Consider the following 27,699-nt stretch of genomic DNA (forward strand, 5'->3'; position numbering starts at 1 on the left):
TCATAACAGCACTTTTATTCATTTGATTCAGTGTCAAACACCGGAGCACAGGCCAAACTGTTGGATCATGCAGTAAATGGCGTAAATGACATTTAGAGTCAAACAGTAGGACTATTATATTCATTATCGTGTCCATCTGCTCTTATTGTTCCAGGTTCCATTCTGAGAGAGCGTATGTGTGTATTAATTCGCATGTGTGTATGTGTGTGTGTGTGTGTGTGTGAGTGAGTGGGCTTGTTATTTGTGTGCATTCACGCGTGTTTCTGCACGTCTGCATACACATGTCTGTGTCTGTGACTGCATCTCACCGGGTTTCAGGTTCCTCTCCTGCAGCACTGACAGCCACTTGGCCCCGGTACCAAAGATAGTGATGCTGGGGAAGAGAAAAAGATAAAGACAGAGGAAGACAAGAAGAAAAACACGGAAATTAATTTGTTTAATGTACCAACATAAAGGATCAGTGAAGCATTCCTTTCCATCATTTGAAAAACAAAATATAATTTCCCAAAAGTAGAAGATGTTGTTCATTATTTTTGGGAGAAGACAGTGTTGCCAACAGTGACAGCCGTTGCAGAAGCCTCCTACATAGAGAATATGTACTCTGCATTGTGACAGCAGACACTTTAAACAACAGAACCAAATTAGCAAACACTATGAATCATACACTGGGAAGCATGAATATTGTTAACAAATTTCATGACAATTTGGCCATTCATTTTTATAATGTAAGACCAGTGTGTTGGGCAGACGGTCAGACTGACATTGTGACATTTTACCAATATTTGAAGCAAATTTGGATGAATATTTAAGCGTAGTGAGAAAGACTTATAAGGCTTTAATTAGAACAGACTTGTGTCGAAGCTCAAATGAGTCTGCCACTTAAATTGTGTTGCTGTTGCAGATTTTTGTTACTGCAATTTTATCTTGTATTTCCGCATGAACACAAACAAAAATTAATCAACTGCTTGAAAACTAAAAATCAGGCCTGAAACTAACAATTCTTTTTTATAATATCAATTAATCTGCCAATTATATGCTTGTTAATGGACTAATTGTTTAGTCTACAAATCATCTGAATACTGTGAAATGCTAATGAAAACACAGTGAAATTAACTAAATGGTCACTTGGTAGTTGGTACAGAAGCTCAATTCAGCCAAAAATGAGCATTCATTCGTAGAATCTGTGCAGCAAAAAGGATTCTGCCAGCTGGAATTAGCAGAGTTATAGTGAGAAGAGAGGAATGAGAGTGTTATAAAGGCCATGTACACCTGTATAAATATAACTGGATGCTACTATTCAGCTGATGCGAAGCACCTAATGAATGAGCCACTGGCAGCGACGCTTGAATGAAGCAGCTGATCGCAGTCAGCTGATGAAAGCGCTCTGCCTGAACTAATGCAATGCTCCATTTGTTGCCCTGAATCTATGCATAACAAGGCATAATATAATACATAACATAAAGGGCAATAGTTACTGAACACCATTTGCCCTTCGTCCCATGTGCTCCACTGGAGCTGCTCAGCAGTGGTAGAACTATGAGGCTCCCAGGAGAAGAGTGTGTGTCACTGTGTAAACGTAAAGCAGGGTGATGGCAAAAAAGAGCATGTGTGCTCAGTCAACCCGTCCAGGACAGATAAGGAAAATTAAGAAAAAAATTAAACTAAAACCTGACTGGGAATTGAAATTCAACTAAGCAAACAACAAAAAAAGAGTCAATAATGCTCAGTCTTGCAAGGACAAAATGTCTTCTTTGGAGACCTTCCACAAGGATCTAATTTAAAGGCAATCTATCGACGGGATGTTTGCACATATTAACACTGGAGCCAAATTATTTTGGAAGGTTGCTCTCTTTAGTGTGAATGGAAGTCACCCTGACAGCTGACAACAGTTGAACAACATGTGGAAACCAAGAAGTGACTAGACGTCACTTCTGTGTCCCCCTACAGATTTAATTTTAAAACAAAAGGCCTTTTAAAGTCTGGCTCTATGAATGGGATGTGTTCCTGTCTCTTCCAAGTTATTTTTGTTGACATCAAATCAATCACTTGCCTCCTATCACTATGGTAACCATGTCTGTCAATCAAACATTAAAAAGAAGATTCTCTGGGTTGTTTTGTGTCTCCAGCACACAAAACAACTGTCTGATGCTTGATTGGTCAATTACCAGGAATTGGTTTGCGGTGAAAGACGTGAACGTGATTTGTTCCTATGGGTTGAAATCGATTAGTGGTAATAGAGGTTGTTGAATAGACTGAGTGAAGGGGGTGGTGGGTTATACGGGGTGAAAGGGCACAGGTCTCAAATGGTAATCTCTGAGATGGTTTAAAGTGAATGATGTGTACACACACACACACACACACACACACACACACACACACACACACACACACACACACACACACACACACACACACACACACACACACACACACACACACACACACACACACACCTCTTGTTACTACCTCCTCTGCATGCCTCATCTTGTGTCTCCACTTCATCCACTGAAGAGTCTCATGTTGAAATCCTTCAGTCTCAGAAGTAAGATTTTCAGAACACTGCTGCTTTAACGGTCTTTTACTTTCTCTACATTCAATCTGATGCATATTTAGATTTCATATGTTTCTTTTTAGAGACTGAGATATGGTGTGTTTCTAGGAATGGCGATGTCAGTCGTTTGGTCCACCAGTTAGGTCCAGACTAAAATATCTCAAAAAAGTATTGGATGGACTCATTTAAATATACATCATCATCAGTGGATGAATCCTAACCCTTCTATCCTTTGGTGGTCCCCTGACCTTTCAACTATCGCCATTATAAGGTCAAAGTTTTCACTTTTCTATTGAAATTATGATGTTGATTGCATGCTAAAATGCAAACTATGATGTTGATCATGGAAAACATTGCACCTCCTGATCAAATAACCATCAAATAAACATAATAAAATAAAACCATAGTGATGTAACCTGGTTACTGTGCTAAAAGTCCCAACCTCACACCCTCTGCAATAGTATTATACACACTCACTGCAACTCCAAGGTTTACGCGCATAAGTGTCCCGAACACAGAAAAATAATAAGAAAATAATACATTAGAGGCAGAGGGAAGGGTCTCTGCAGATACATACAACACCAGATATGAAGCTATATTTTAGTAAAATTCTGCACTGTACAGCTTTAAAAACATAACTGATCTTTTTTTTGGAAAAGCCATATCAGACACAAATTACATTTAAAGTAGAGTATTTTATCTTTTTTTATCTTAAAACATATCTGGATGGGATATTTAAATTAATTAAAGGACCAAATTGTTGTTTCATGATCAATCATCCCTATTAATTAGTCATTTAGTCCATCAGTTAAACATTTAGACCATTTAAGCTACTACTTTTCAATGCTATACCTCTATTTTCTAATTCCTATTTTTGCCCAAGTCTATTTTAAACCCCTCTATGCCGTTCTGTTGTGGGCATCGTCTTTTTGTTCCAACTTTAAAAATGAAAATCTGACCCAAAACGACACGAAAAAGACAAATTGGTAAATATGGCTGATACCTGTTCCCCTCATTCACTTACAGCCTCGAGATAAGAGTCGCCATTCTATCCATCATCTCTGACCCCCCGTCCGCATCTGGATTTGTTCATTGCTTGCTGCCATGGAAACTGTCACTCTATTCTGATTGGAGTCAGGTGGCCAGGTGTGGCTGGTAATTTGGTGTTTAGGATGGAGGATGGAGGAGAAGCTGTGAGTCTCTGTATGCGAGATTGTATGCCTGCGTGCGTAAATGTACATGTGTGTCCGTTTCAAGGGAGGCATGTTACTGGAAGCTACTCAGTTAATAAGAGGCACTCGAAACCATTCAGACACAAGAGCACCTTCAAGCAGTTATTACATTAATGTGTTTCTATGCGTGTCGTGATTTAGCAATTGAAGTCTCACTTGTCAGTCCATGTTTGCTAAACGGCTCTCGTACTTGTTCTCCACCTCAGGAAGAAGTGTAATATAAAAATGAGCCATTGCTCTCTTCTCAGGTTACTAAAGCTAATAGGAACAGTTTTCGAGGGTAGCAGATTTGCAAATATTAAACATGACTCATAATTCATCATTTTTTAAAATCAATATGTGCCAAATTTATTAAGGTACCTTAGTGTTTTTGCCATGTAAATATGAGGAATCGTACAGTATGATTGACAGCATCCACCTCACGCCAGTAGTATTTTCAGTGCTATGAACTGAATTCATTTCCATTTATTTTCACTGTTGCTTCTTCTTGCTCAAACTGGAGTCTGATACTTAGCCTTCTCCCTAATATGCAATCGTTATCTCTCATGTGTTAGTGAAAAGACAGAAATGTTAAAAGTGATGTTTTTCATCAGCACTTCACACCCTCTGGCACCTACAATTGTGAAGCCCTTCTTATTTTATGCTATAAAACATTATTAAATTATACCAAATTCAAACCTGGCAAAACATAATTTAAGAAGTAGAGTAAAGGTTGAAAAAGTTCAAAATTAATGGCAATGGTTTAAAAAAATGTAAGTGCTACGTTAAGCATCTAACTTTGTATTGATGATGACTATTGTCTCCCATGTGTCATATAAGAAAACAGAACGACGGACGTTAAACTGTAACTGGACTGGCAGGATGGAAATCTGCTGTTTCTTTTTCTCCTCTAAAAAAAGGTAACTGAGAATTTTGCTTTACATTTGCATAAGAGAACATTTCTATCGTTGGTACAAGAGTACAGGGAGAATCTTTGCTGAAATATCAGCTCAACACATAATGGACAAATGATGGGAAAGATAAGCTCATCCTCAGAGGAAACAGGACAGCTTCAGTCCTATTCATACACAGAACCTGTTGTATAAATGTTGCTTTTCTTTCTTTACCAATGCACCAGTTTAAGATTTCAACACATCTCCTGAAATGTAAGTTTCCATAAAATCTTTTACAAAACTGTTACATAACACAGGTATAGGAAGTAGTCAGAGTATTTGAAGATAAAGGTAAGATGTAAAAACTACTGGATAACAAAAAATAAACACAAATCTACCAAGACTTTCTAAAAGATCCTCCCTTCTCCTTTTTTTACAAATCAGCAAATCTGTTACAATCCATTTAAAGCAATATGAAGGTTGTTGTGTAAAACTACCAGTCAACTGCCATCGTTAAAAATGCCATCTTTAAAAAAAAAAAAAATGAAATTCAACAGGAAATTTGTAATTAAAATGAAACACAACTAACTAACAAATTTCAAGGCAACGGGTGAAAACCTCAATGTAAGTTTAAGATTCTCCAAGGCTCTGACAGATTTAGCCCCAATTAAAATACCCAACCTCAATTCAGGAGATGTAAAAAAAAAAAAAATTATGTCAGGCTCTCCCGGAGGGTTTTTCCTCATAGCACTGGTATGTGAAAAATGTGTCTGAGGAGGCACCATCAGCACTTAATTGGTTCAAAACTCCTCTCGCAGTTTAAAAAGGTTCTATCCATCTTTCTGTCATACTGGTAGTCCCCCATTTATTTCCACTATGTGGGTAACTTTGGAAACAGTATTCTAACCTTGTTCCTCTAATTTACGATTCCCCATTTTAAGTCCTTAAGGGCAAAATGGTGTCGATTTCGTTGAAACAGAATAGAACAGACGTTCATCTAGTCACATATCAACCACAAACTACAGCGTATGATGCTTATGATAAACAGCAGAGTAGGAAATTACTAGCATCAACCTCCAACCTCTAACTCTACCACCACCAATCATCATGTGAAGATCAAAATATATTTGATAAATCCAAATCCAAAAACTAGTAAGATTGTGAAAGGAGCTCATTAGTTTTAGGATCCACAAACAGATCCTGTCCTGAGATTCAGCAGGAGAAGTACTTTTTCTTGACACTTTCACCCCCATATCAGCTCCTTCCCTTGCTGAAGGTAATATGACATGTGCTGCACTGAAGATGTGTCTGTGGTATCACTGCCTTTAAACTTCTTACTTTTGCTGACCAGAGTGTTTTGGGTTGGGGTTTTTTTCACAATTTAACCACAGATTGACTGAGTGTACACGTACAGTGACATAATCTCCAGCTGTCTGCTTACAGTAGTAGTTTGGTTACTCAAGGGCACATCACAGTTGGTTCGGGTAGGGGAAAATTCCTCATGGACTTTCTCCACCTAGAACTTCCTGCCTGCTCAGAGATTTGTCAAAGGATGAGATCGATCACGTTTTGATACACAAAACTGAATTTTAGAAATATTCTTATATCTTTTCATCAAATTTATGAAAGTGCCCCTCTGGTCAGAAATATGTTTTCCTTCTTGTTCCCTCAGTTGGGCATTTCAGCTGCCAGTTTGGTACTGCTAACTGTTTCTACAGTAATCTGCTTAAAATGCAACTGCTAAATGTTTGACACACCACAAACGTCTCTTTGTGCTCATTGTCTCAGTTCAAGGTGTACCAGCATTATTTTTGATTTCGACTGAACATTATCTCTATGCAACAGTAACTATGGTAAAGTGGTACAGGACATCAAATGGTAACATGTTTTATACTCTACATAGTTCCTTACAAATAAAAAACTAAATACATGAAGATGTCATTTTAAGGATTTTTAATAAGGTAATTTAAGTTATTATTCTGTCTCAAAACAGATCTGGACTCTGGACTGGATAATATTTGCAGTGACTCAAAGAATTAGCAGTTGCAGTTTTGGTTGCAGATGACACAAATTACAAAGATGATATAAGAATACAAATACTGAAATTACAACTAAATGTAGGTACTAAAGTATGATCATGTCACAGATGGAGGTCATTGTGTATGATGTTGGATACAAATGTCCTTAGACATCTACTATAGGTTATATAAAAGTTTTTGAAAGTACTGCAGTTCACATTTTGAATCGTGCTGAAGTTGGTGGAGCATTTTTACTTCAGTTGTGATTTTCATCTATCAGGGCACCTCACTGTATATTATAACATAGCTTACTGTAATTTTTTATGAACATTTCAGAGGTGTTAAAGTGTTATCAAATATCGGCATAGAAATGATTGAATTGCTGTATTCAGAGGCCATCATGAATATAACACGTGAGCTGAATTTAAATGGACAATAAAAGGAAAAATGTTGGGGTATGGTCGAACAGAGATTACACAACTTTCCTTTTGTGACATTTAAACCAAAGGACACAATAAGAGGAAAAAAATGTTTTTCATCTCCCCTATTATATGTGAGCCAATTAATTGCCTTCCTGCACACACACTAACATGTTTGTATCCTTGACCCTTTCCTCTATTCTCTCGCTGTCTTCAAAAGACAATAGAAGATCAATACTGGGTTTAACATCTGCTGTTTATGGTGGTGATAGTAGTGATGGTGGGAGACATTTAACAAGACAAAGGATTTGCTGTAAATATCCTCCATGCTACTTTGGATGTGAACCTACAGTGTGTGAAAATATTTTTTCTGAGATAAAAAGCAGAGGGGAGTGGTGGATATTTTTAGTAACTAATTCCCAGGACCAACCTCATCTGCATAAGAGAAATAACTACATTCACAGCTTTTCTGGGCATGTAAGAACATTTTCAAACTCAAAGATGAAATCAGGAGACATACGATTCCTCATCTCAATTTGTGACGTCCATATCATCCGCCTCTGAACAACATGGCAAACTTTAGATTTCAGCTGCCCTGGTTGTCTTGTAGTCTGACTCTGACCTGAGTTTTTGGGTTCCTCCAAATTTACAACATCACCATCAATCTCAATAACGACAGACTTAAGGGAAAGCTGATCCTGCTGACTTGAAACAGCCTGTTCAGCTGAGTAGGACAACATCACTGCACTTTCAGAATGACAGCGAGGCAGCTCATTTGTGGTAATCACTTGGGAAGTTCGGAGTGTCTTTTGTATATTTGAGCACCGAGAGTTGTTTTATTTAAAAAACTGTGTGAAACTTCTAGAATAGCTTTTTTTCCCCCTCAAATCTCAAAATAATAATAATAATCTCTTGTATAGCTGCTGCCTGGTGGCTTGACATGACAAGTTTTGTAAAGTCTGAAAAAGCCTGTTCCTATTTTTCACTGTGTTTTTTTTCTAACCCTACACCAAATAACTATCTACGCCATGCAAAATGGAGCTTAATCATCACCATGGTCTACTCATTTTCCTCCTCTTTCCTCTGTATTTCTCTCTTTGTCTACTTTCCTTCCCCAACTCCTCCTTCCCTCACGCCTCCAATTGTAATTAGCATTAATTAATGAGTATGTAAATAATAATACGTGTTTATTGTATGAGTTATACCAAGCTAAAATATTTATTCATAGGTCTGCTTTTAAGATTAAGATGAAGACCCTTTTAATTGTAATTTCTCAGCATTCACACATACTGAAATGAAACAGATCCTCATTTGACCCATCCTATACATTCACAGCAGTGGGCAGCTGCAGTGAAGCGCTCAGGGATCCTCTCTAGTACTTTTTTGCCAGTGCCAGTGGTCAGGGGCACTAAAAAGAGTATTAACTCATAACATTCATATCTTTGACGGTGGGAGGCCGGGAGACATGCAAATAGGGAGAGAATATGCAAAACATGCAAACTCCAAACATAAAGGACCTGGGATGGACAGGATCCAGGACCTTTTTGCTGTGCTAACCCTCCGTGAGCCACTGAGCCGTCTTGTGTGTATGTATATGCAAGTTGTCAATTAAGTAAACACATTATCAGAGTTAAAATAAAATCTTCAGAGAACACCTCCCCCATATATATTTCTGACCCTCTGTCTTTCCATCTCCCTCTTTTTCTTTTCCTTATCTCTTTCTTGTCTGTATTCTCTATTTCCACCCCAAAAAAAGAGTTTATATGAAAAGAAAAGGAAAAAAAACACACTTGTTCTGAGAGCACTCTTATGTAAGCTGTACTCCTGCACCATACTCTATTGAGGCTACGGTAGATATTGGGAAGAGCTGTAGAGAAAATGGTATTTCTGTCTTCTAGGAACATCCCTGATATTTTTTGAACATCGGGGTAAAATGGCATTTGTCTGAAGCAGAATACAGAAACCTGATGATTACTGTTGATGAACGGATTTCTGTTATTAGTCCATTTTTAGCTATTGAAGATATAACCTAACATGACTTATACCTAACATGACCCATATTTGCGGTTTCCAGCAACAACAACGACTCACATCCTTGTAATTGATAACCAGTACATGAGCAATGATGTACTATAAATTGGCATATTCACAATTTTATGTGCTGTCTCATTATCATTTAAATATTAATATAACTAATGAATATAACACTTCATAATGACAGTATGCTTTGAAGGGTCTATTTCAATGTTTGGTTTCAAATAAAAATCAACATAACAAAAAGCAATAAAACTGCAATAGCACAAACATTCAGTCACCAGCTTTTGTCAGGCTATTATGTTTGTGTTTGTGTGTTTGTGCATGTGTGCGTGTGTGTGTGTGTGTGTGTGTGTGTGTGTGTGTGTGTGTGTGTGTGTGTGTTAGTGGCTAACTCACCCCAGCTGGTCTGTGAGGTTCCACAGTACATTGGGTGTGGGCATTAGTGGTGAACCGTCATATAAAACCACTGAAGCTCCCACTGCCAGAGCAGACACCAGCCAATTCCACATCATCCAGCCAGTCTGAGGACGGCACACACACACACACACACACACACACACACACACACACACACACACACACACAAATACACAAACACACACAGGGACACACACATACACAGTGGTCAGTTTATCTGGTATAAACACTCCTTTCTCATCAACATGGATAAACTGGTAGCTAAAAAGGAAAACCCCTGCAGACTGGAGGCTATGAGTCTGTGGTTCACTGGCTGATTATGTTTGACGCGCTATCTTTGACACCATCACTTGTATGTACAAATAATGATGATAATAATGCTATGAATTATTCAAAGTTTAGCACTGTTTGTCAGAGAAAACAAATAATCTGAAGACATCACTCTGGGCTCTGAGGAGGTTGTGGGCGTTTTTCTAATTTTATTTCATATAATGAAACCATAATTAAAAGACACAACTATTAATTGTTTGTTTTTTTTTAAAATCAAAAAGATCAAATTGAAAATGAAAATAATCATTCATTGCAGCCCAAATTCCCAAAATTGTAAATCCAACAGGGAGATATTCACATACAATATCATAAAAGGTTCTTAATAATGTGAAAACGTCCCTGTATGCTTGAGAGAATCAATTTCTAAATCAAGGGGGTGACAACGTGGGTGTGTCACAAACATAAACCACACAACAATTTGTAATATGAATTGTGCTCTCATCGTGTGTAAACACATAAATACCCCCAACACACAGAGGATGCAGTTTTAATCAGCATAAAATGGTGTTCCTCAGTGTTTCTCATCAAAGGAGCCTTTTAGGAACAACTACAAATTATGCACAGCTCTGACCTTCAGTACTCACTGCTGCTCATTAGACAAGATCTGTTGTGTGTGTGTGTGTGTGTGTGTGTGTGTGTGTGTGTGTGTGTGTGTGTGTGTGTGTGTGTGTGTGTGTGTGTGTGTGTGCCTGTGTGTGTGTTTGTGGCTGAGTTCATGGCGAAAAAAAAACACCCCACAAAAATTTTCACATTCAGCCCCCGTTGATAACTGAGATGAGATGGCAAACGGGCAATGGAAAGTTCCCCAGGTCTTAGAAATTTTGGTACAATGCACGTGTTGTTTTTTATGGTACGACTGTTCTGGACCTACCGTGGTGTAGTAAATGATGACATCACTGCTGGTCATATTGCCATGGAGAATGTGTTCTTTCAAATGTTGAATGAGCGTGCCCTACAGAGAGAGAGAGAGAGAGACAGTTACTTGTTTTCTGCTTATACTTGTGTTCATGACATTGACATCTATTGCTTGTTGCCTCTGTTTGGACTATTACCTTCTGCTGAACCACATTTTTGTCATACTAACATCCAGGAATACATAAATACAACACTCAGAATGATAGACACCTCTAAATTACAGGCTATAATTCAAATACTATACATTTAAATTATAACAATGGGTTTTCTCAGTTGCTAAAAAAAAAAACCAAAACAGCTTCTGACCATGAGTAGTACACACAAGCACTACTTTTGACAAGAGAGCAATTTGTGTTAAGTGCCAATCCTCCCACAGTCACCAACCCATCACAGTTGGATAGGTTATTATCACTGGTGGTGAGTATGAACTGTATGAACTGTGTGTGTGTTCCGTTTGGTGCCTATGTGTACATTGCGGTTCACATAAACAGGTGTTCGGTGTGTGCGCCTGTGTGCATATCATCTTTGGCAGGACTCAGCTGCCGTACCCGTCCTTTGGTGCGTGCCATCTTGCCACTGACAGCATGTTAACAGAGCCGTAACACAGCAGAGAGCACAACAGCGCTGGGGCTAATTGGTAGAGCCAGAGAGGACTGCCAGCATCGTAATACGAAATGTTTTCACCGACGCATTACTGTCCAATTATCGGCGGCACGGGGAGACATGGGGTTGGGGGGGGGTGCAAAAGAAATAAACAGGGAGAGAGAAGGAGACAATAAGAGAGAGATACAAGAGGAGAGGAGAAGCAGGAGAAAAGAATGAACTGGAGTCGGAATTCCGAACTAAAAGGCGAAAACGAACTCGAGTGGAGGAAAGAAAACCGATGTGAAAGAAGGACGGAGGAATAAAAGCAAGAAAAGGAAGCAATGACTTACGTGGGAAAGAAAAAACAGGTGTGTGTGTGTGTGTGTCAGAGAGGGAGACAGGGAGGACAAGTGTGTGAATACATTTGTCAGGCTGTGTTAACCCATTTTGAATGCTGAGTGTTTGAGCCTTCAAAGTGCAGTGGTCCTTTGGAAATCACACATTCATCTAACACTCTCCCTCACTCAGATGTGGTGTGTGGCAGGGGGGGAAAAGTCATTCATACTTTCTAAGGGCTGCTGATGGGGTTCTGCTGCCATCTTGTGGTGGAAAATGCAATAGAAACACAAATGGCACAGATACAATATATCTTTAACTGCTGCTGTTGAGATGAGCTGATCAAGAGTCATTAAAATGTTGTTATGATTTGAATTAATCAACTTCACAAAAGACCTGTGCAATTAAAGTATTACAGAATCTGGATCACGGCATGAAAGAGGACTCCCACAACTGGAGAATTACATCATAAAACAGCATTGCTCTTGATGCACAAGTGTGAGTGCCATAAACTAGATCATCTTTGAAAGCAGAGATATTCAGAGAGGGGATGCACCCATTAGTAGTTCAGATTTAGCCACTAATGGACCTTGTGGTTCTGTCAAGCATGAACTCTAAACTTCTACATTTGAGCCAAGGGGGGCAAAAAGCCTATAAAGCACTGAGAAAAAAAAATGGAAATTTGAAAATTCACAATTCAATACCAACTGAGTGAACATCTGCTGATGAGGGTCATGTGATATAATTGAAAGCTCCACAGAAGCTTTAAAATGGGTCTTGATTTTTTGATTTTACTGAATTCAATCTTTCTTTTTTCTTTTTCTCTTGTCTTCCTTCTCAATGGAAAACATAACTCATTGCATTTTTGACTGCATCTCCTTCTTACTTTGCTCACATACAATATAAATGTGTGTATGTACTGTGCACTGAAAAAAATGAAAAAAAAGAGTGTACATATGGGCAAACCACCCAGGAGAGCTCTGCAAACAGATGTGACTGCTGTCTGCATGTGTGAGACAGCTGCGGTCCATCTACCCCCCCCCCCCCCCCCCACCCCACACACACACACACACACACCCCCAAAACAGCAACAAAAAGTGTCACTTTGTTTCAACTTGGAACTAAGGTTTACCCTTGGTCAATCCAATCAGTACTGTAATAAGTACAAACAACGACATCATAGAGCAGTTCTCCTAGGATTTCTTGGCTGGGGTGAGTATGTATTTCTTACCCCAGCAGAGTGGACCATACATTTGGGAGCTCCTGTGGTTCCAGAGGAGTACATGATGAACAGAGGATGATTAAATGGAAGCTGCTCGAACTCCAGCTGAGGAAACTGGTCACCCTCACCACGCCCAGTTGCCAGGAAATCATCTATAAATATACTATGGAAATTAAAGAAAACATTAGTACATTACATGAGGCAGAGAAAATGTATATTAAAATAAAAAGTTTTGCCATTTTAACGGTGGTCATTTCAGTGTAGTTGTAACCAGGCACAGACACACACCTATTGGGGATCTTGGAGAGGTCCGTCTCGTGTTCGGAGCGAGCATAGGGAATCACCACTACCTTCTTCAAGTCAGGCAGACCTAGAGAGAAAGAGAGGGAGAGGGAGGGAGAGGGAGAGAGAGGGAGAGAAAGTCATCTGATTCACTTTTGTGTATTTTTCACACTGTAACCTAATGAAAAGCCAGCATGGTTCCCAGAGGAATGCCACTGTATTTCCTTGAGCACATTTTTGTTCTTCATGGAATCCACTAAGGATTTTTTAGAAAGGAGCTAAAATATGCTTAGTATAGTAACTCTCTGATCATTCCTGGCTCGCAGCTAAAGAAATCTTCCTTCATACTGTTATTCACATTTTGAATGTTTGTAGAACACAGTAAGGCTTTTCTACTCTACTGGTCTTATCCTATAATGCAAGTTTAAATATATAAAAAAAAATATTGGCAAAAGCTGACTGTCTCTGTACATAGTCTAGCTATTACAGAGGGTTTTACTGTACCATTCAAAAGAAAAGGCCAAATGTTTTTCTTATTCCCCTGAAATAAGTTCATGATAATCTTAGAGTAAAATCAAAAACAAATTATGTCAGAAATGTCAGCAAACGTGGGTGCCAACCTTTGACAACACTGGTCAGCTTTTCCATGTGGTCGTGTGTTTTGCCGTTGTAAACCACTGCCGCGACAGAGAAGATCAGTTTTGGCTGGATTTGAGAAAACCTGTCAAGGACGCCCTGAGAGAGGGAGAAAGAGAGAGAGAGAGAGAGTAAGGAAACACTGAATATGCAAAGTAGGAACTAATAATTAGCAAAGGGGAACATAAGTGTGAAAAAAAGAAGTCTACAGGAAATTAGAAGGGGAAAAATTAATGTAACTGGCAAAAAAGTAAAGCTAGAATGGTCGTGTTTGTTAAAAAAATATTAACTAAGCCCTTAGGGAGAGGAATAAGAATCTTTAACCAAAAGGGCAAAACTAGAATAAACAGATGGAAAATTAATTAAAGAGTGAAATTAATAGGAGTTGCTCCTCCAATATTTACACTCTTAATTGTACTTTTTCATCTCCCATTTTAACATATTTTTCTCCAACAGACACAGTAACACAATTGCAAATACAGGAGCATATTAGTGTAAGCAAAATGTGAAGGAGGCTATTACAGAGAACAATGGGATTCAGAGGGAGTTGTCAGCTCAAGTATGAGGATTTAAAAGATCAAGAGTCTGCACAAAATACCTTTATCTCATTATGTGGACTGTACATTAACTACATGTCTACAGGTAATAGCAGGTTTTTATTGTATGTGCAGTTCCAGCAACCTGCCACATGGGGCAGTAGCACACCAGAGAAAAAGCAGAGACCATGACAAAAGCACCATTGAGGAAGGAATTGCTGTAGGACGAAGTTATTAGCACTCACACTCATGCACTCACATGGTATTTTCCCTGATGGACCTCTTTTACTCTCTTTTACACTTTAGATGGATGCCTTTGTGTACACTTGTTTTTTCTAGTGTCCACAAATGTGAATTCCCTACACAAATTGATAAAAGCCAATGGATAGATTCTTTTGTGGTCCAGTGTTGTTCAGTAAATGGAGAAAAGCACAGGTGGTGCCAACATTAGGAGATAAAAAATTGATGTTACGACACCGTTACAGTAATTAAAATGTGTATACTCCACAAAAAAACAGATTTAAACACAGCAGTGTTTAAATTGAGATCTATCAACTGCCCCTGGATATGAACAAAAAGTATAGTTCAAAAGATGCCTACCTTAAGAAACACACTGACACACACACACACACACACAATATCATATGGTTCTTCTTACATTGACTCCAAAGTCGACAGACGTAGAGCTCCAAATGGCTCCGATGCTGGCAGCTGCTAACATAGCCTCCACTGCATGGATACCATTGGGCAGGTAGCCTGGATGAAGAGAGCAGAGGAAAACAATTACTTAAAATGGAAATCCATGATCTAGCCTTTTATTAAAACACAATTTTACCCTGTGACAATGACATTGAATGTCAGATTTGCACAAAACTACTACTTTACTACATATGTTAATATAAAAAGGTCAAAAGACATAATGATCTATTGTTTATTTAGTATATATACAGAAAGACAGTAAGCAAGAATAATCTGGATAGAAAGAATATAGAGAAAAATAAAAGATTGTAAAAAAAGAGAAGGGGAGCGGTGAGGGGGGAGGAGAAGTGATATATATAAACGACGGCACTGGGAATATTTCATTTTTAACAAGCACCGCTGACATCATAACTGCTGTCTTCACTGTGATATATTCCTTGATCAATACAAGAAGTGGTGCTCAAGGACACGGCAAGTAATTTCATTGGACAGCCGGATAATCAGAGATGGAGAGGGAGGAAAAGAGAGAGAGATATTTATTGATAACTGTTCTATGGTTAATGAGGGATCGAGTTGAAATGCATAATGAAATTACTACCCATATCCGACACCTATTCACCTAGAGATGCTCGGTGCTTCCCTTCAGTTCAGTCATGACAAACGTTCTTAGAAATGCAAAGAAAGTTACATTGCATATCCATTCATTAAATATTGACTATTTAAAGAAGACTTAACATGTAAATGTCCATGTCTATTTATTTGGGCGGGGTTCACTTGGAATATATATGGAATAATATTTGCATAAGGCCTGATATAAGGTGACAGCTGTATGCCATTAAACTACAGTCAGTACCAACAAAGGACAAAAACAGCCACTGCCCACAAGTCTATGAACAAAACCATGACGTAGGCTGAGTAAAAAGGAGTGGACTGGCCAGACAGCACAGAAACTCTCATGCTACCTATAAACATAGGGCTGTTTTGTTGATAGCATGTCTCTAATTAAACATGATTAAGCAGTTATACAGTCAGTAGTTCCAGCCAAGCAGTATGACTAGTCAAAGGCAAACGTCACCCATACTGCCATTTCCTATGAATCATCCCAGGCTCTGTTGGTTGCAACGCTGACCCCTGCCGTAACCAGGAAACTGATCTCAGCCAGATGACATCTCAGGCTGACTGATCATCATCCCGCTGCACTGGGGCTATGGGCATTATCTTACACTAGACCAGGACTGATAGTGTCATGGATCATAGTCCTAGAACAACGCCTTGCTCTATTGCCACTGTGGCTACTGTAATGAATCACTGTCTTGTTATGCTACACCACGTCACAACCACACACTGCTGTTCCTATGTGTGTTATCATGCATGCAACTATAAAACATGTCAACATGCACGAAACTAAACTTTGCTTCAAGATGTTAATGGGTACTTGAGCATGACGTGACACCAGTTCATCACTGCTTCATAATAAAATGCACCACTCCTCTAGCATCCGGCTACTTTTTGTTTTGTTAACGTACCAGTGTCTGACACAGATATTGAGTTCAAGTGCTCAAAACCGACCACAACACACAGATATAACTGGCTTTGCTGGATTTTTGTGATTAGGGCTCATGTTTTAGCTCAGTGAGTTGAGTAGTAATTTGATAATGGTTAAAGAAGTAAGCTTGTGACTACTAGACCACCTGTTTGAAATCAGCTGAGAAGAATTAAGCAAGATAGGGAATCTTTCCTCAACAACTTCTATGCACGTGCCCTTGAACAAGGTACCAAAATACTTTGAAGTCAGGCTTTTTGTGATTTCCATAATAAACATAGTCAAATTTCAAAACCATGAGGCAAACGTATGAAAAAATGCTCCGTGACCGTGACAGTGAAAAGCTCAGACGTCAGCCTACTCCCAATGCTATTCTGTCTACTTCCCCATCCAACCAATATCAGACATACCCAGAAGCGGTCGTCTGTTCTCTCAGCTTAGTTGCTAAAGATTTTCGGGTTGTCCACTTACATATTTCTGATCGGATTTGAACTCTAACATGTACACGTGTATTTTAGAAGTTGATATTTTGAGTAGAAAACAAGAAAAGGAAGTGAAATCCTACTACTAATGTTTGATGAGAGCCAGCAGAAGTCAGCAGCTTCTGTGTGATGAAAGTTAGGATGTTATTCCCTCCATTTATATTTGTTAGAGTTTTAATGATTTTAATTCATTTTAATCTTCCTTAACTCCTCTAGTGTTGCTGTTGGGTAGCTGACAGTAAAAGACTATGGTTTAATGGCATAAAAAAAAAAGAGTAAGTATTTGCCAGTGGATGAAAACAGTGGGTGTGAAAGCTAAATACAAGCTTCTTTACAAGGTAGGAGTGATGTTGAGCAGGATGGGACTGAAAAGCAGAGCACAGGATCAAAGTGCACAAAAGGAGAGAATACATACATACGTGTACGTGTGTGTGCTTAGGCAAATGTGTGTGTATTGGGTCGGCTCATATCCTGCTATAAAACCTTGCTGGCTTCATCAGCTAAGTGCTTATATATCTCCTGGATTGCAGCCACTGACAAGACAGTTAAGTCACAACCTTAGGACAAGGACACGTCTGCCTCACACACACACACACACACACACAAGGGAGCACACATTTCACACACACAGATTTGTGTTTAGACATGTAAGGAAAGTAAGGCAGAGATGGAGAGAGAGAGGGAGGATGAAGGAGCTGACATCTCTCTTTCTCTTTCTGTTCTTTACTAGCTCCCTCTCTCTTTCTGTCCGTCCCTCTCGTCTTTCTAATGAGATTCCCACAGAGCCTAAGTCATTTAGCTAATGGATTTCCCTACCGCAAAGTCCAACTTTCGTCTGAACACACATATACACACACACACACACACACTCTAATACAAACCCTGGTCATTCCTGGGAAGGGTAGTTCAATATGATATAATGAGCTCATGAACAGCAGCCTAAATTGTTGCTGTCTTGTGGCTTCAAAGTAAGAGCAGAAAATATCAGATTGAATGAAGAATTGTCAGCATTCAGACTAGATTCATGCTGACACTAAATTAAATAGCAAATCTAACGAATAGCATATTTTAAGGCTTTTGACTCACCTGTGAAGACACATTTTGGAGTCTACCTTAAAGCTTAATAAACAAATGAAATGTGTGCATAGTCAGCCATCTTGGATATAGGTGTGTATTCTGAGATCAGAAAACCTTTTAATAAAACTAACACATTTCTTTCTTTGATAAAGGAGTGTAAAAAACAGGTTCAGTTCAAAAGTCTGATATTTTTCTATTTGATACCAACAAACTAAATCTCCTGATAGCTGTGCTGTTAAAACAGCTTAATATGTATTCCCACAGCTGGACATGTAGAGACAAGCCACTCAGAGACATCTTTGCTGATCTTAAATTTGCATTAACACTCCGGTTGCTGCAACAGCGGTCCTCAATGGGAGGCTGTGCAGTTTAGTAACCAGATGTTAATGTGCAGATCTGTACAGTACTGTATAGAGGGGGGGTGGCAGAAAAACATGCATCAGCCATTCCTCCCTGCACAAATAAATGGCAGCATTCAGAAAGAGCTGCAACGTGTGCCAAGACAGGCCAGCCTTCCCTACTGCTGCACACACACACTCACACATACATCGCCATGTCAAAAAAAGTGTGTAACAGGCTACAAATGAGAAACAGGGAAGAAGATATAAGTTGGGAAGGGTTAGGGCTGCAATGAATCTATCAACCACCTAATTTTTCAGGTTTTTTGTGTCATTTTATTTGATAACTCCACCAATAAAAAGTTATATAAAGAATTATGACATACTGTCCAAACTGTATTGCTTTACTGCAGTGAGACAAAGAGCAATAAACCTGAGACTCACCCACAACCCTGTCTCCTGTCTGGACTCCCATCTTCCTCATGGCTGCAGCAAACAGCGCCACATCACGCCTCAGCTCCCCGTACGTCACCTTGGCGATCTCATCATTTGCCTCCGCTGGAAGACGTAGACAAGAAATAGAAAGTGAGACATAAATGCAAAACAAATATGTCATTTTCAAAATTATTCTGGAAACAGATAATATTTGATTAGTATGGGATTAGTATAGTATGTGAATGTTGTTTGTATTTATAGGTGGGGGGGGCGGGGGGGGTTGAATGCAAAAGAAGCCCCAGAAATTCAAATTAAAAAATATCAAAGCAGAAAGCAAGGAGGGAAAAAAAGAAAACAGACTGAGATGGAGACATAAATAGAGAGAGATGGGATGGCAGGAAATAGCCAGAGACAGGAGCAGTCCTCTTATCTCTAAGTAATAGTTCACTGACATTCACAGAGGCTACACAGCATTGTGACCAATGGGCTTTCACAAAATTACATTACAGCTCCTGAAGGAGGGTGCATGTGTGTACACATACACATACACACAGATGGGGCAATAAAGAAGAGCCTATCCATTAGTATGTGGCAGCCCTGAGAGGTAATCTAATAAAGTGACGTATGCAGCCTCACGCTCACCGCTGCATTGATCCTGTACTCAAATGCACCCTTAACTCTTCATGTCTTCCCAACTTTCTTTTTCTACTTACTTAGTTTAGACATGAACATTTTGAAGATGAAATAGAACAGCATGTAAATATAATCTGTAAAAGTAAAACCCAATCAAAATGCACAAAAAGAAAGGTCAACTAAATGAAACTCAGCCGGCCTGCTTTCTGAGGGAGAAACACAAAATGTGCCCTGTGTGTGTGTGTGTCTAAAGAGTCTAAATATAGATGGCTATAGACAGACTGTGCTCTTTAATAATCCCTCTGTAAAGCGTGTATAACAAGGTCAGGATAATTAATTATTATATATCTTGTAATCTGCATCATATACTATACGTACTTGCAGCATAGAGGGCCACTTTATCCTGGTGTGGATGTTTGAGCAGGTTCTCTGCGTAGTTGAGCCGAGCCCCTTTAAACCACTCTGGGACATCTGAGATCCGTTTGGTTACATCCACTACCTGGTGTACACCCATAAAACACACACACACACACACACACACACACACAGGAGAGAGACAAAGCATGCCATTGTTCTTAATCAAGTACTCTTGCTGGCTAAGAATAAATACTTAAGTCAACAAACAGTCCTGTGTCATAATATCATAAATCATATCATAAAGTAGACAGTGACATAAAATGATAAAATAACATGAAAGGAAATAGGGAATACACCAAGATCTCATTAATTAAGGGGGGAAAATATCTGCATTAGACTCTCACAATTGTTATGAAGGATACGGATGGAACATGTGGTAAAACTACTTCAAACTGAAATCCAATGATTGCTTTGTACACTAATCAAGTATATGCTGCTACTGTGACAGCTGATTGTGCAACTATACTCGAAATACAACAGCAGTAAAAAAACATCAATCAAAAATGTCATAAAAACCGAGAGCAACCACAACAACAGGCAAACCTATTGTGCAGCACTGTTACAAAATGCTCGACTGTCTGGTTAATGAATCCCTGTCATGCATCTGATGTATTGTTATAAAGGATTTAAAATAGAAAAGACTCTGTTATCCATGTGTAAACAGCTGTATTAACAACATTACACAGTGTCATAAGCCTACAGTATCAATTAAGCTTTATTTATTTCTACTTGTTTATTAATGTAGCTAACATGAAATAGGGACAATTTTAGTTTTCATAGCAGATTTTTCATCAACTGGAGATTTTAATTACTTTTTTGATTTTGAAGTACTTTTTTGTTGACTGGAAAGTAGTTGATGAATTAACCAGTGAGCTCTGTGACTGCTCATTTACAATGAATCCTATCACATTACTACATTTGCTTTGAGGGTAATGTGTAAAAGGCAGGCTGTTCACCAAGTGTCAATACAACAATATAGTTACCAAGGACACAACAGGCCTCATTTATCACACATTTATTGTCTGCACAGGTGTGGAAGTGTAAATAGAAACTATAGATTTAAAATTAAAAACCAAAAGCATGGGACAGCCCTGGGGTTAAGGCACCGACCATTAACATCAACCTCAAGTTTGACTCATTTTTCTACCTACTGCTATGTAACGTCAAGTAAAGGTATAAAATTCCCCAAAAATAATGAGGAAAAAAAAATGTGTTGACTGTCAGGCTGTACAAGGCAGGACAACAGCATAGAAAACATTCTTTTAAAAAAGTGTGATGTATGAGCATAGTCGATAAACACATCTCAGCTCTGAGAACACCTCGTTCCAGACAGCTGTGAGGCATGAAGGACGGGGTTTGTACAGATGTTGCATGCATGTATGTCCAATACTATCTGTGCTGGAAAAGCATGTTAGTCAAGTGTCCCAAGAAGAGTGGCAGAGGTTACGCCACATACCATTATCAAGTAGGAATCATGGAAACTAGTTACTTGGGTAGAATATCTTATATGTGGTATTTTAATAACAAGTTCTATATTAAATCAGAACTCACAGACGGTAGATTATTTCTCTACAAAGTACTTTTAGGAAATAATAAAACATTAATGAATACCACAATTTGTTTTGTTTTGTTTACACACATAAACATGATCTATTTTATTCATTAATGAGGCCCAAGAATTAAACTGTATGGCCACAATACATATCATAGTCATTTTACAGTATCACCACCTCTCACATAAAGGAAGTTAATGTGTGACTTTACAAGCAGCAACGATGCAAATTACCACCATAAAAAAAGAAACTACCACAAATCATTCTACCAAACACTTTGAAAACTAAATGTGAGACATTTGATTTTTGGGACACCTTACTCATTTCTAAAAGTCTTTTCATTTTGTTTTAGATGTTTTAATAAATATGGCTGTTGAAATGTGGGATAAAAGCAAAACAGTTCTTCCTTTATAGGCTACAAGGCACCAGAAGAAACAACACACTCACCTCTTCGTATGTTTTGGAGCTGACTACTCCACAGAAGCGCCACACCTCCGCCCAGAACTCTGCATAGCTGTCCACCGACCACTGGTACAGGTCATTGTAGTTACCTAGTGGACATAGAGGAAGAGTATGTGATTACTATTACAGATTTATAAGCTCACGTATTAATTTACTGCTGTGAACTAGTTACTACCGTTAGTTAAAGTGACAAAAAGATAAGACATTTGTTAATAAAACACTCTAATATTGTTCTGTATGCCTGAGATTATATTCTCCAAACATCATTTCTTCATTCGACGTCTTCAGGCTTTTTTTTTCTAATTAAATGAATCTCAGTTGAATTCAATTAGTCTGTATTTAAATGACATTTTAGGATGATTCCAATATTTTGTTGGATTTACCTCGTCTTTAACATCCAGTCACCAACAGATTTTCCCCTTCATAACCTATGTCTGATTTTACTTCATCACATTTACTCATAGTTGTTTTATTATTTTATTTTCCTCTTATCTTTTGTATATTTTAATACCCCTCATAACAATGTATGAAAAGTGCTATACATATAAAGTTTGATTGATTGATTGATTGATTGAAAAAAACACTGTATACTTGCAATCACTCATCAGCTTGCATATATATGTATATATCTCTGAGCTGCATGCAGATCAACCAAAGACTGATATATCCCTCACAGATTGTTTCATTTCAATACTTTCTATAGTTAGTTAGTTAGTAAGTTATGAGAAAGATGCAGGATGTGAGAAATGATTAAAAAACTAAACAGAATTTGGTGAAACAGACTCACAAACCCTAACCCACTGACTTAGAGGAAGAACTGCCTTCTCTCTCAGCCAATTTAGCCACTAACCTAACCAACATGTACTGTTAAGAATCAATATGCTGTAATAATGCTGGGCGCGATTTGGGCGGGGGAGGGGGTTTATATATCACGCCCTCCGCTGAGTTATTTTTATCCTCCGGTGGACACAAAAAAATGTATCTACGTCCTAGTGGACAGGAAAGGGAGAAAAAAAAATCTAGGTAAAGGGCTGCAACATGAGAACTGACTATAGTACAAACAACAATGGACTTGATAATTAGACTAGAGATGACAGCAGTAAATGGGCCAGGGGGGTTTGCATTCTTCACTGCTTGGAGATATGCAGATTTGGGTAAAAGAGAAGCAACAAGCCTTGGATGACCCCTCCACAGGAAAGCAGAGACTGTTGCATAGTCTGACACATGGGGCATATACTGTAGCTTATTTATATTTTAATGACAGCATGTTGTGCTATTGCTATTCAATATTGAAGTTTTTCTGCACATAAAGCTGAATTAAATAGTAAGAGGGACATTTTGGTGTATTTTGGTGTATTTTGGCACATATGTCGCTGTCCACAGTACTGAAAGCAGCATTGGAGGATTTCATTCTGGCATGTTAGATCAGCGTTAACCTTAGTTTCACTGTATATGATCATCACATCTCCCATGAGAAAAGGACAAGGCATGATCTTGACCTCACATCACAGGAGTGGAAATATTCAATTTCAAGTCAAGCTCAAGTTTTGTCATTTTTTTTAATTAAAGTTCATACTTATTTTATAAATGTGACTGTAACAGCTGCAAGAAATAGCATAATGACTTAAATCATTTCAAAATCATCCTCTCTCTCTTTCACAAATCAGAAGCTGGATTAGTGTAAATAAAAAAAGGACATTGATTTTACAGAGAAGAGAACAGAGACAGGATTTAAGTTGAATGAGGACAGTTTGTGTAATACTTTTTCTGCCATTTTTATACATTTCTCATTTCGCACACACATCTGTCATAGCTGCCTGCACCCCATCCCTCCCAGTCCCATCCCTCCAATTACGTAACTCTCTCTCTCTCTCTCCCTCTCTCTCTCTCTCTCTCTCTCTCTCTCTCTCATACAATACCCGGATAATCCAGTTTTTCAGCATTCCTCTAAAACCCAGTTGGTCCAAACCTACACGGTATCTTAGAGACAATAAACAGGCCCCCTCTTTCATTGCTTTGGCAGCTCTGCATGCAGACACTCTTCACTTATTGGAGCTGAGACTTACACAGACCACAGACATGGATGCAGAGCAGAGCTGCAGTGCTGCAAACACAGCTCATTACTGTGAAAACGAGGAGGAGGAGGGGGGGGGGCAATTAAAAAGACATCCTCATTCATTTTTCGTCTCTATACCTACAGATGTGTATTCATGCTGACTCACTGTCTCTGTAGTAACAAATGTCTAATGGGGGCACACCACAGCTTTAGCTACTGTCTAAAGCAGCTTTAGACAGTGGTAAATTAGACATAATAAGCTGTCTGTAAGGTAATTACACAACATACACAAACAGCAGGCTGCATGGAGGCAATGTCTGATTCTCTGCTACTGTTCATCTAGGTTAACAAGCTCGGACAAGCTTTGGAAAGACACTAAAATCCGACCTGTAACTTAACACATCTCTCTCTGTCTCTCTTTCTTTCTCTGTGTCTGGCTCGCTGTCTTGTCTTCCTCCCTCCTCTCTACTCACCCAGATTAAGTCCATAGTCCCCGTTGACCTGTATCCTGAATTTATCCATCTGTGTGTTCTTCTTGGAGTCCGGGTACCACAACACCTTGCTCTCCAAATCCATGATTTTCTCGCTCTTCCCTTCCGTGTCTTTAGACATCTTTGCTGCGTCCCTTTTTTTTGTCGGCTGCTAAACTCCGGAGCGCCTCGCTGACACTAGCTGTCCTCTGAGGTGAGAGCTGCTGTTGAATTGGATGACCGGCTAGCTGCTTAGTTTGGGTATTACAGCGTGCGAGAGCTAGCAAAGCCCACTGTCAAAGGCAAAAATTGACAATCCACGCCCCGGCGTGACGTCATGACGCAGCCAGTGCGAGTAACATTCAAGAGCTCACTGTTGCAATCTGTTCAACACTGTTGTAGAGAAAACAAATCACCCTGAGGACACAACACTTTACTATACGGGCCCCAAGGAGCTCCAAGTGTATGAATATTGTATGACATTGTATTCATATACTAGTATTCATAAAATTCAGTAGACTGTAAAAAAGAAAAACCGCCGTGTAGTAGAGCCCGACCGATACTGGAGTTTGGGGCCCATACCAATACTAATTTTAAGGATTAAAAAACTTCCGATAACTATATGTCAGCTGATAATTGTACATATAAAGAATATATTCATAACCATACAGTAACCTTTGCAGTGGTCCCTTAAATGTACTTATCAAACACTTTTGCCAAAGAAGTGTAATGATGGCATGACATTTTACAGCTTGACAATAAATGTTATTATATAAAATGACATCAGTGCACAGAAACGGAAACTTCACTCACATGTATTTTTAACTAAGAAACAGGATCGGCCAATAATATCGACTGACCGATATATTGGTTGGGCTCCACTGCCTTAGGCCTATATTTAATTTAAATGTATGACCATGATTATTATTATTATTATAAATGTGTTTCCTCATATAAAAATAATAAACTATAAATATGATGTCAGACGTGGTTTGTCACTGGAGCTGCTCTCAGTCGGCAGTATTGATTCCTACAGGAAAAACACTGAGATCCATAAAAAACGTTCTTCCCAGGAGCTGTAGCCCTACTAAATAGCTGAACTTTCCTGTTATCAAACTGGACTTTACATTTCACATCCCTTTTCCTCTCTCTTGTTTAATTATTAATTGATTTATTGTATTGAATGAATAGACTTTTTTCATTGAGTGGCTTGCCGAGCCCCTGAGCTTCTTGGAGTACGTGCTAGTTTGTGTGTTAGTGTTACTGTTGCGTTGGCATGTCTTTCATGTTGTCTTATGTTGTCAGCTGTGACCTGTCTGACCCGTTTCTCTTTGGTGTTTTTGTCACACAGCCTTCCCCTGTCAGAATAAAGTTATCCAGACTAGTCTACATATATTTGGAGACTTACTTTTTTATAACTTTAAAAAAGTAACTTTTATAAGTATAACTTAACTCAATACATTACAGATATTATGACAAAAGTGTTTGCAATAGTTTAAGTGTGCAATTTATTCCAAAACCTCTTCATCTCTGTTTTTAAATGTCTTTTTTCAATCGCTGCAGACACAAGAGCATGTAAACCCTACTTGTTATACTGACTAGTAGGCTAGTAGTAATAAATATATATAAATAAGACATAGAATTATTACTCATCTGCCAATAGATATATATTTTTTACTTTGTAAAAAACAAAAAACAAAAAAATGTGCTTTTAGAGTTATTTAACATCTCTGCACAAAGGCTCAAAGCAACACGTAGAAGTCTTGAACCTCTCCCACACATGAACGCGCTTTAGATTCGTGTAGTCGCGACCTGCGCGCAAGCGGTAATCTTGCCTGTGAAGAGGAAGGATTTTGATTGGTCTGAACGCCACTGGCTCCACATCAGCCGACGGATGGGTCTATGTGGGGCGTATCAACACTGTTGGACTGGCGTCTCATTTGAGCAATTGTAAACTGCTCTTTGGGTCTTCAAAGTGCGCACACTAGCCAATTACAGAGCAAGAAAATAGGAGCGTTTTAGAGGTGTGCCCAATCAGTGAGCAGGAGGAACGACCCTCCTCACTGAGCGATGGTGTCATCTCAACTTTCATTCAATGATTTGAGGAACTTTACTACACTAGTTATATCCTGTTTAGTCTAGTTTGCAGTAGTATTTCTTTGTACCATATTCCACTGCTTTACAATTTGCCAAAACTTTAGAGAGAGGGAGGCAAAATGTCCTATTACCCTTATTCAAATAAACTCTGCAAGAAATGAATCATCCATGCCCCCCTTATTATCACAAATGCAACAAGTGAGTGATTACCCATGCTTTGTGATTATATATAGTCTTTTCTTTTCTGCTGTGTGGTCTGACAGCAGCAGAAAGGCCACTATAAAGCAGGGGGGTGGGAGGGAGGGGGGGGGGGGAGGATTTAGGCTAGACCAGGCTAATAGAAATGTTGTAACCTGTCTGATAATGTTTTGTAATGTGGTATCAGTGTTCTTAAAGGTTGCATAGAGACGCAGAGTCCAGATTGCAAAAATGAATGCCCCATATCTCAAAACTAAACTCTTGTACTCTGACACCCAAGCACATGCATCTGATATATACGTTAAGATCACATCATCAAGTTACCACGCTGTGTCTTCTGATTTGCAGAGTTATTAGATTACCCTGTTAACCACACCTTTCATTATATTTGGACTAATGTCTTTATCAAATGGATTGTGGAAAGACCTTGATAAAGACATTAGCCAAAACATAGCATGTGTGATTAATTCCATGATGAGGTTGTTATCAAAGTGAAACTGTTTGCAGGACTGAATATATTTGTGACTAGAAAGTTCTCTCTCAAACCAATATTCATATATTAATACATTAATAGGCAGCTTGAAAGAAACATCTGGTTGAAGTTATTGCTGCAAAAGGGGGTCACACCAGTTACCTGAGAGCAGAGGTTCACATACTTATTCTTCACACAAATATATAAGCTTGTACAATTTTCCCAAATAAATAAATGAATATTTTTAATGTTTTGTCTAATTTCTTTAACTGGGGTTTCTTTATCTACTTTTAGGGCTTGTATAAAAATCTGACCTAGTTTTAGGTCACATATTGGCACAAATAGAGTTCATTCAAAAGGGTTCACAAACTCTCAAGCA

General features: G+C 38.7%; 1 protein-coding gene across 1 annotated transcript in view; it reads right to left on the bottom strand.

Annotated features, from left to right (window-relative positions):
* Nucleotides 1-24,835, bottom strand: part of aacs (acetoacetyl-CoA synthetase) — a 37,169-nt gene extending 12,334 nt beyond the window's left edge. The window contains exons 1-11 of the mRNA XM_053326047.1: nucleotides 24,557-24,835; nucleotides 22,013-22,116; nucleotides 19,974-20,094; nucleotides 18,972-19,085; nucleotides 15,047-15,144; nucleotides 13,837-13,951; nucleotides 13,223-13,304; nucleotides 12,944-13,097; nucleotides 10,748-10,828; nucleotides 9,526-9,650; nucleotides 309-373 (exon numbers count right to left, since the gene is read on the bottom strand). Coding sequence (XP_053182022.1) covers nucleotides 309-373; nucleotides 9,526-9,650; nucleotides 10,748-10,828; nucleotides 12,944-13,097; nucleotides 13,223-13,304; nucleotides 13,837-13,951; nucleotides 15,047-15,144; nucleotides 18,972-19,085; nucleotides 19,974-20,094; nucleotides 22,013-22,116; nucleotides 24,557-24,695 — 1,198 coding nt within the window. The 5' untranslated portion in view covers nucleotides 24,696-24,835. The remainder of the gene's footprint in view (nucleotides 1-308; nucleotides 374-9,525; nucleotides 9,651-10,747; nucleotides 10,829-12,943; nucleotides 13,098-13,222; nucleotides 13,305-13,836; nucleotides 13,952-15,046; nucleotides 15,145-18,971; nucleotides 19,086-19,973; nucleotides 20,095-22,012; nucleotides 22,117-24,556) is intronic.
* Between the last annotated feature and the right edge of the window lie 2,864 nt (nucleotides 24,836-27,699).

Source organism: Scomber japonicus, chromosome 9 (assembly GCF_027409825.1).
Source record: "Scomber japonicus isolate fScoJap1 chromosome 9, fScoJap1.pri, whole genome shotgun sequence".
In the NCBI taxonomy this organism is placed as follows: Eukaryota; Metazoa; Chordata; class Actinopteri; order Scombriformes; family Scombridae; genus Scomber; species Scomber japonicus.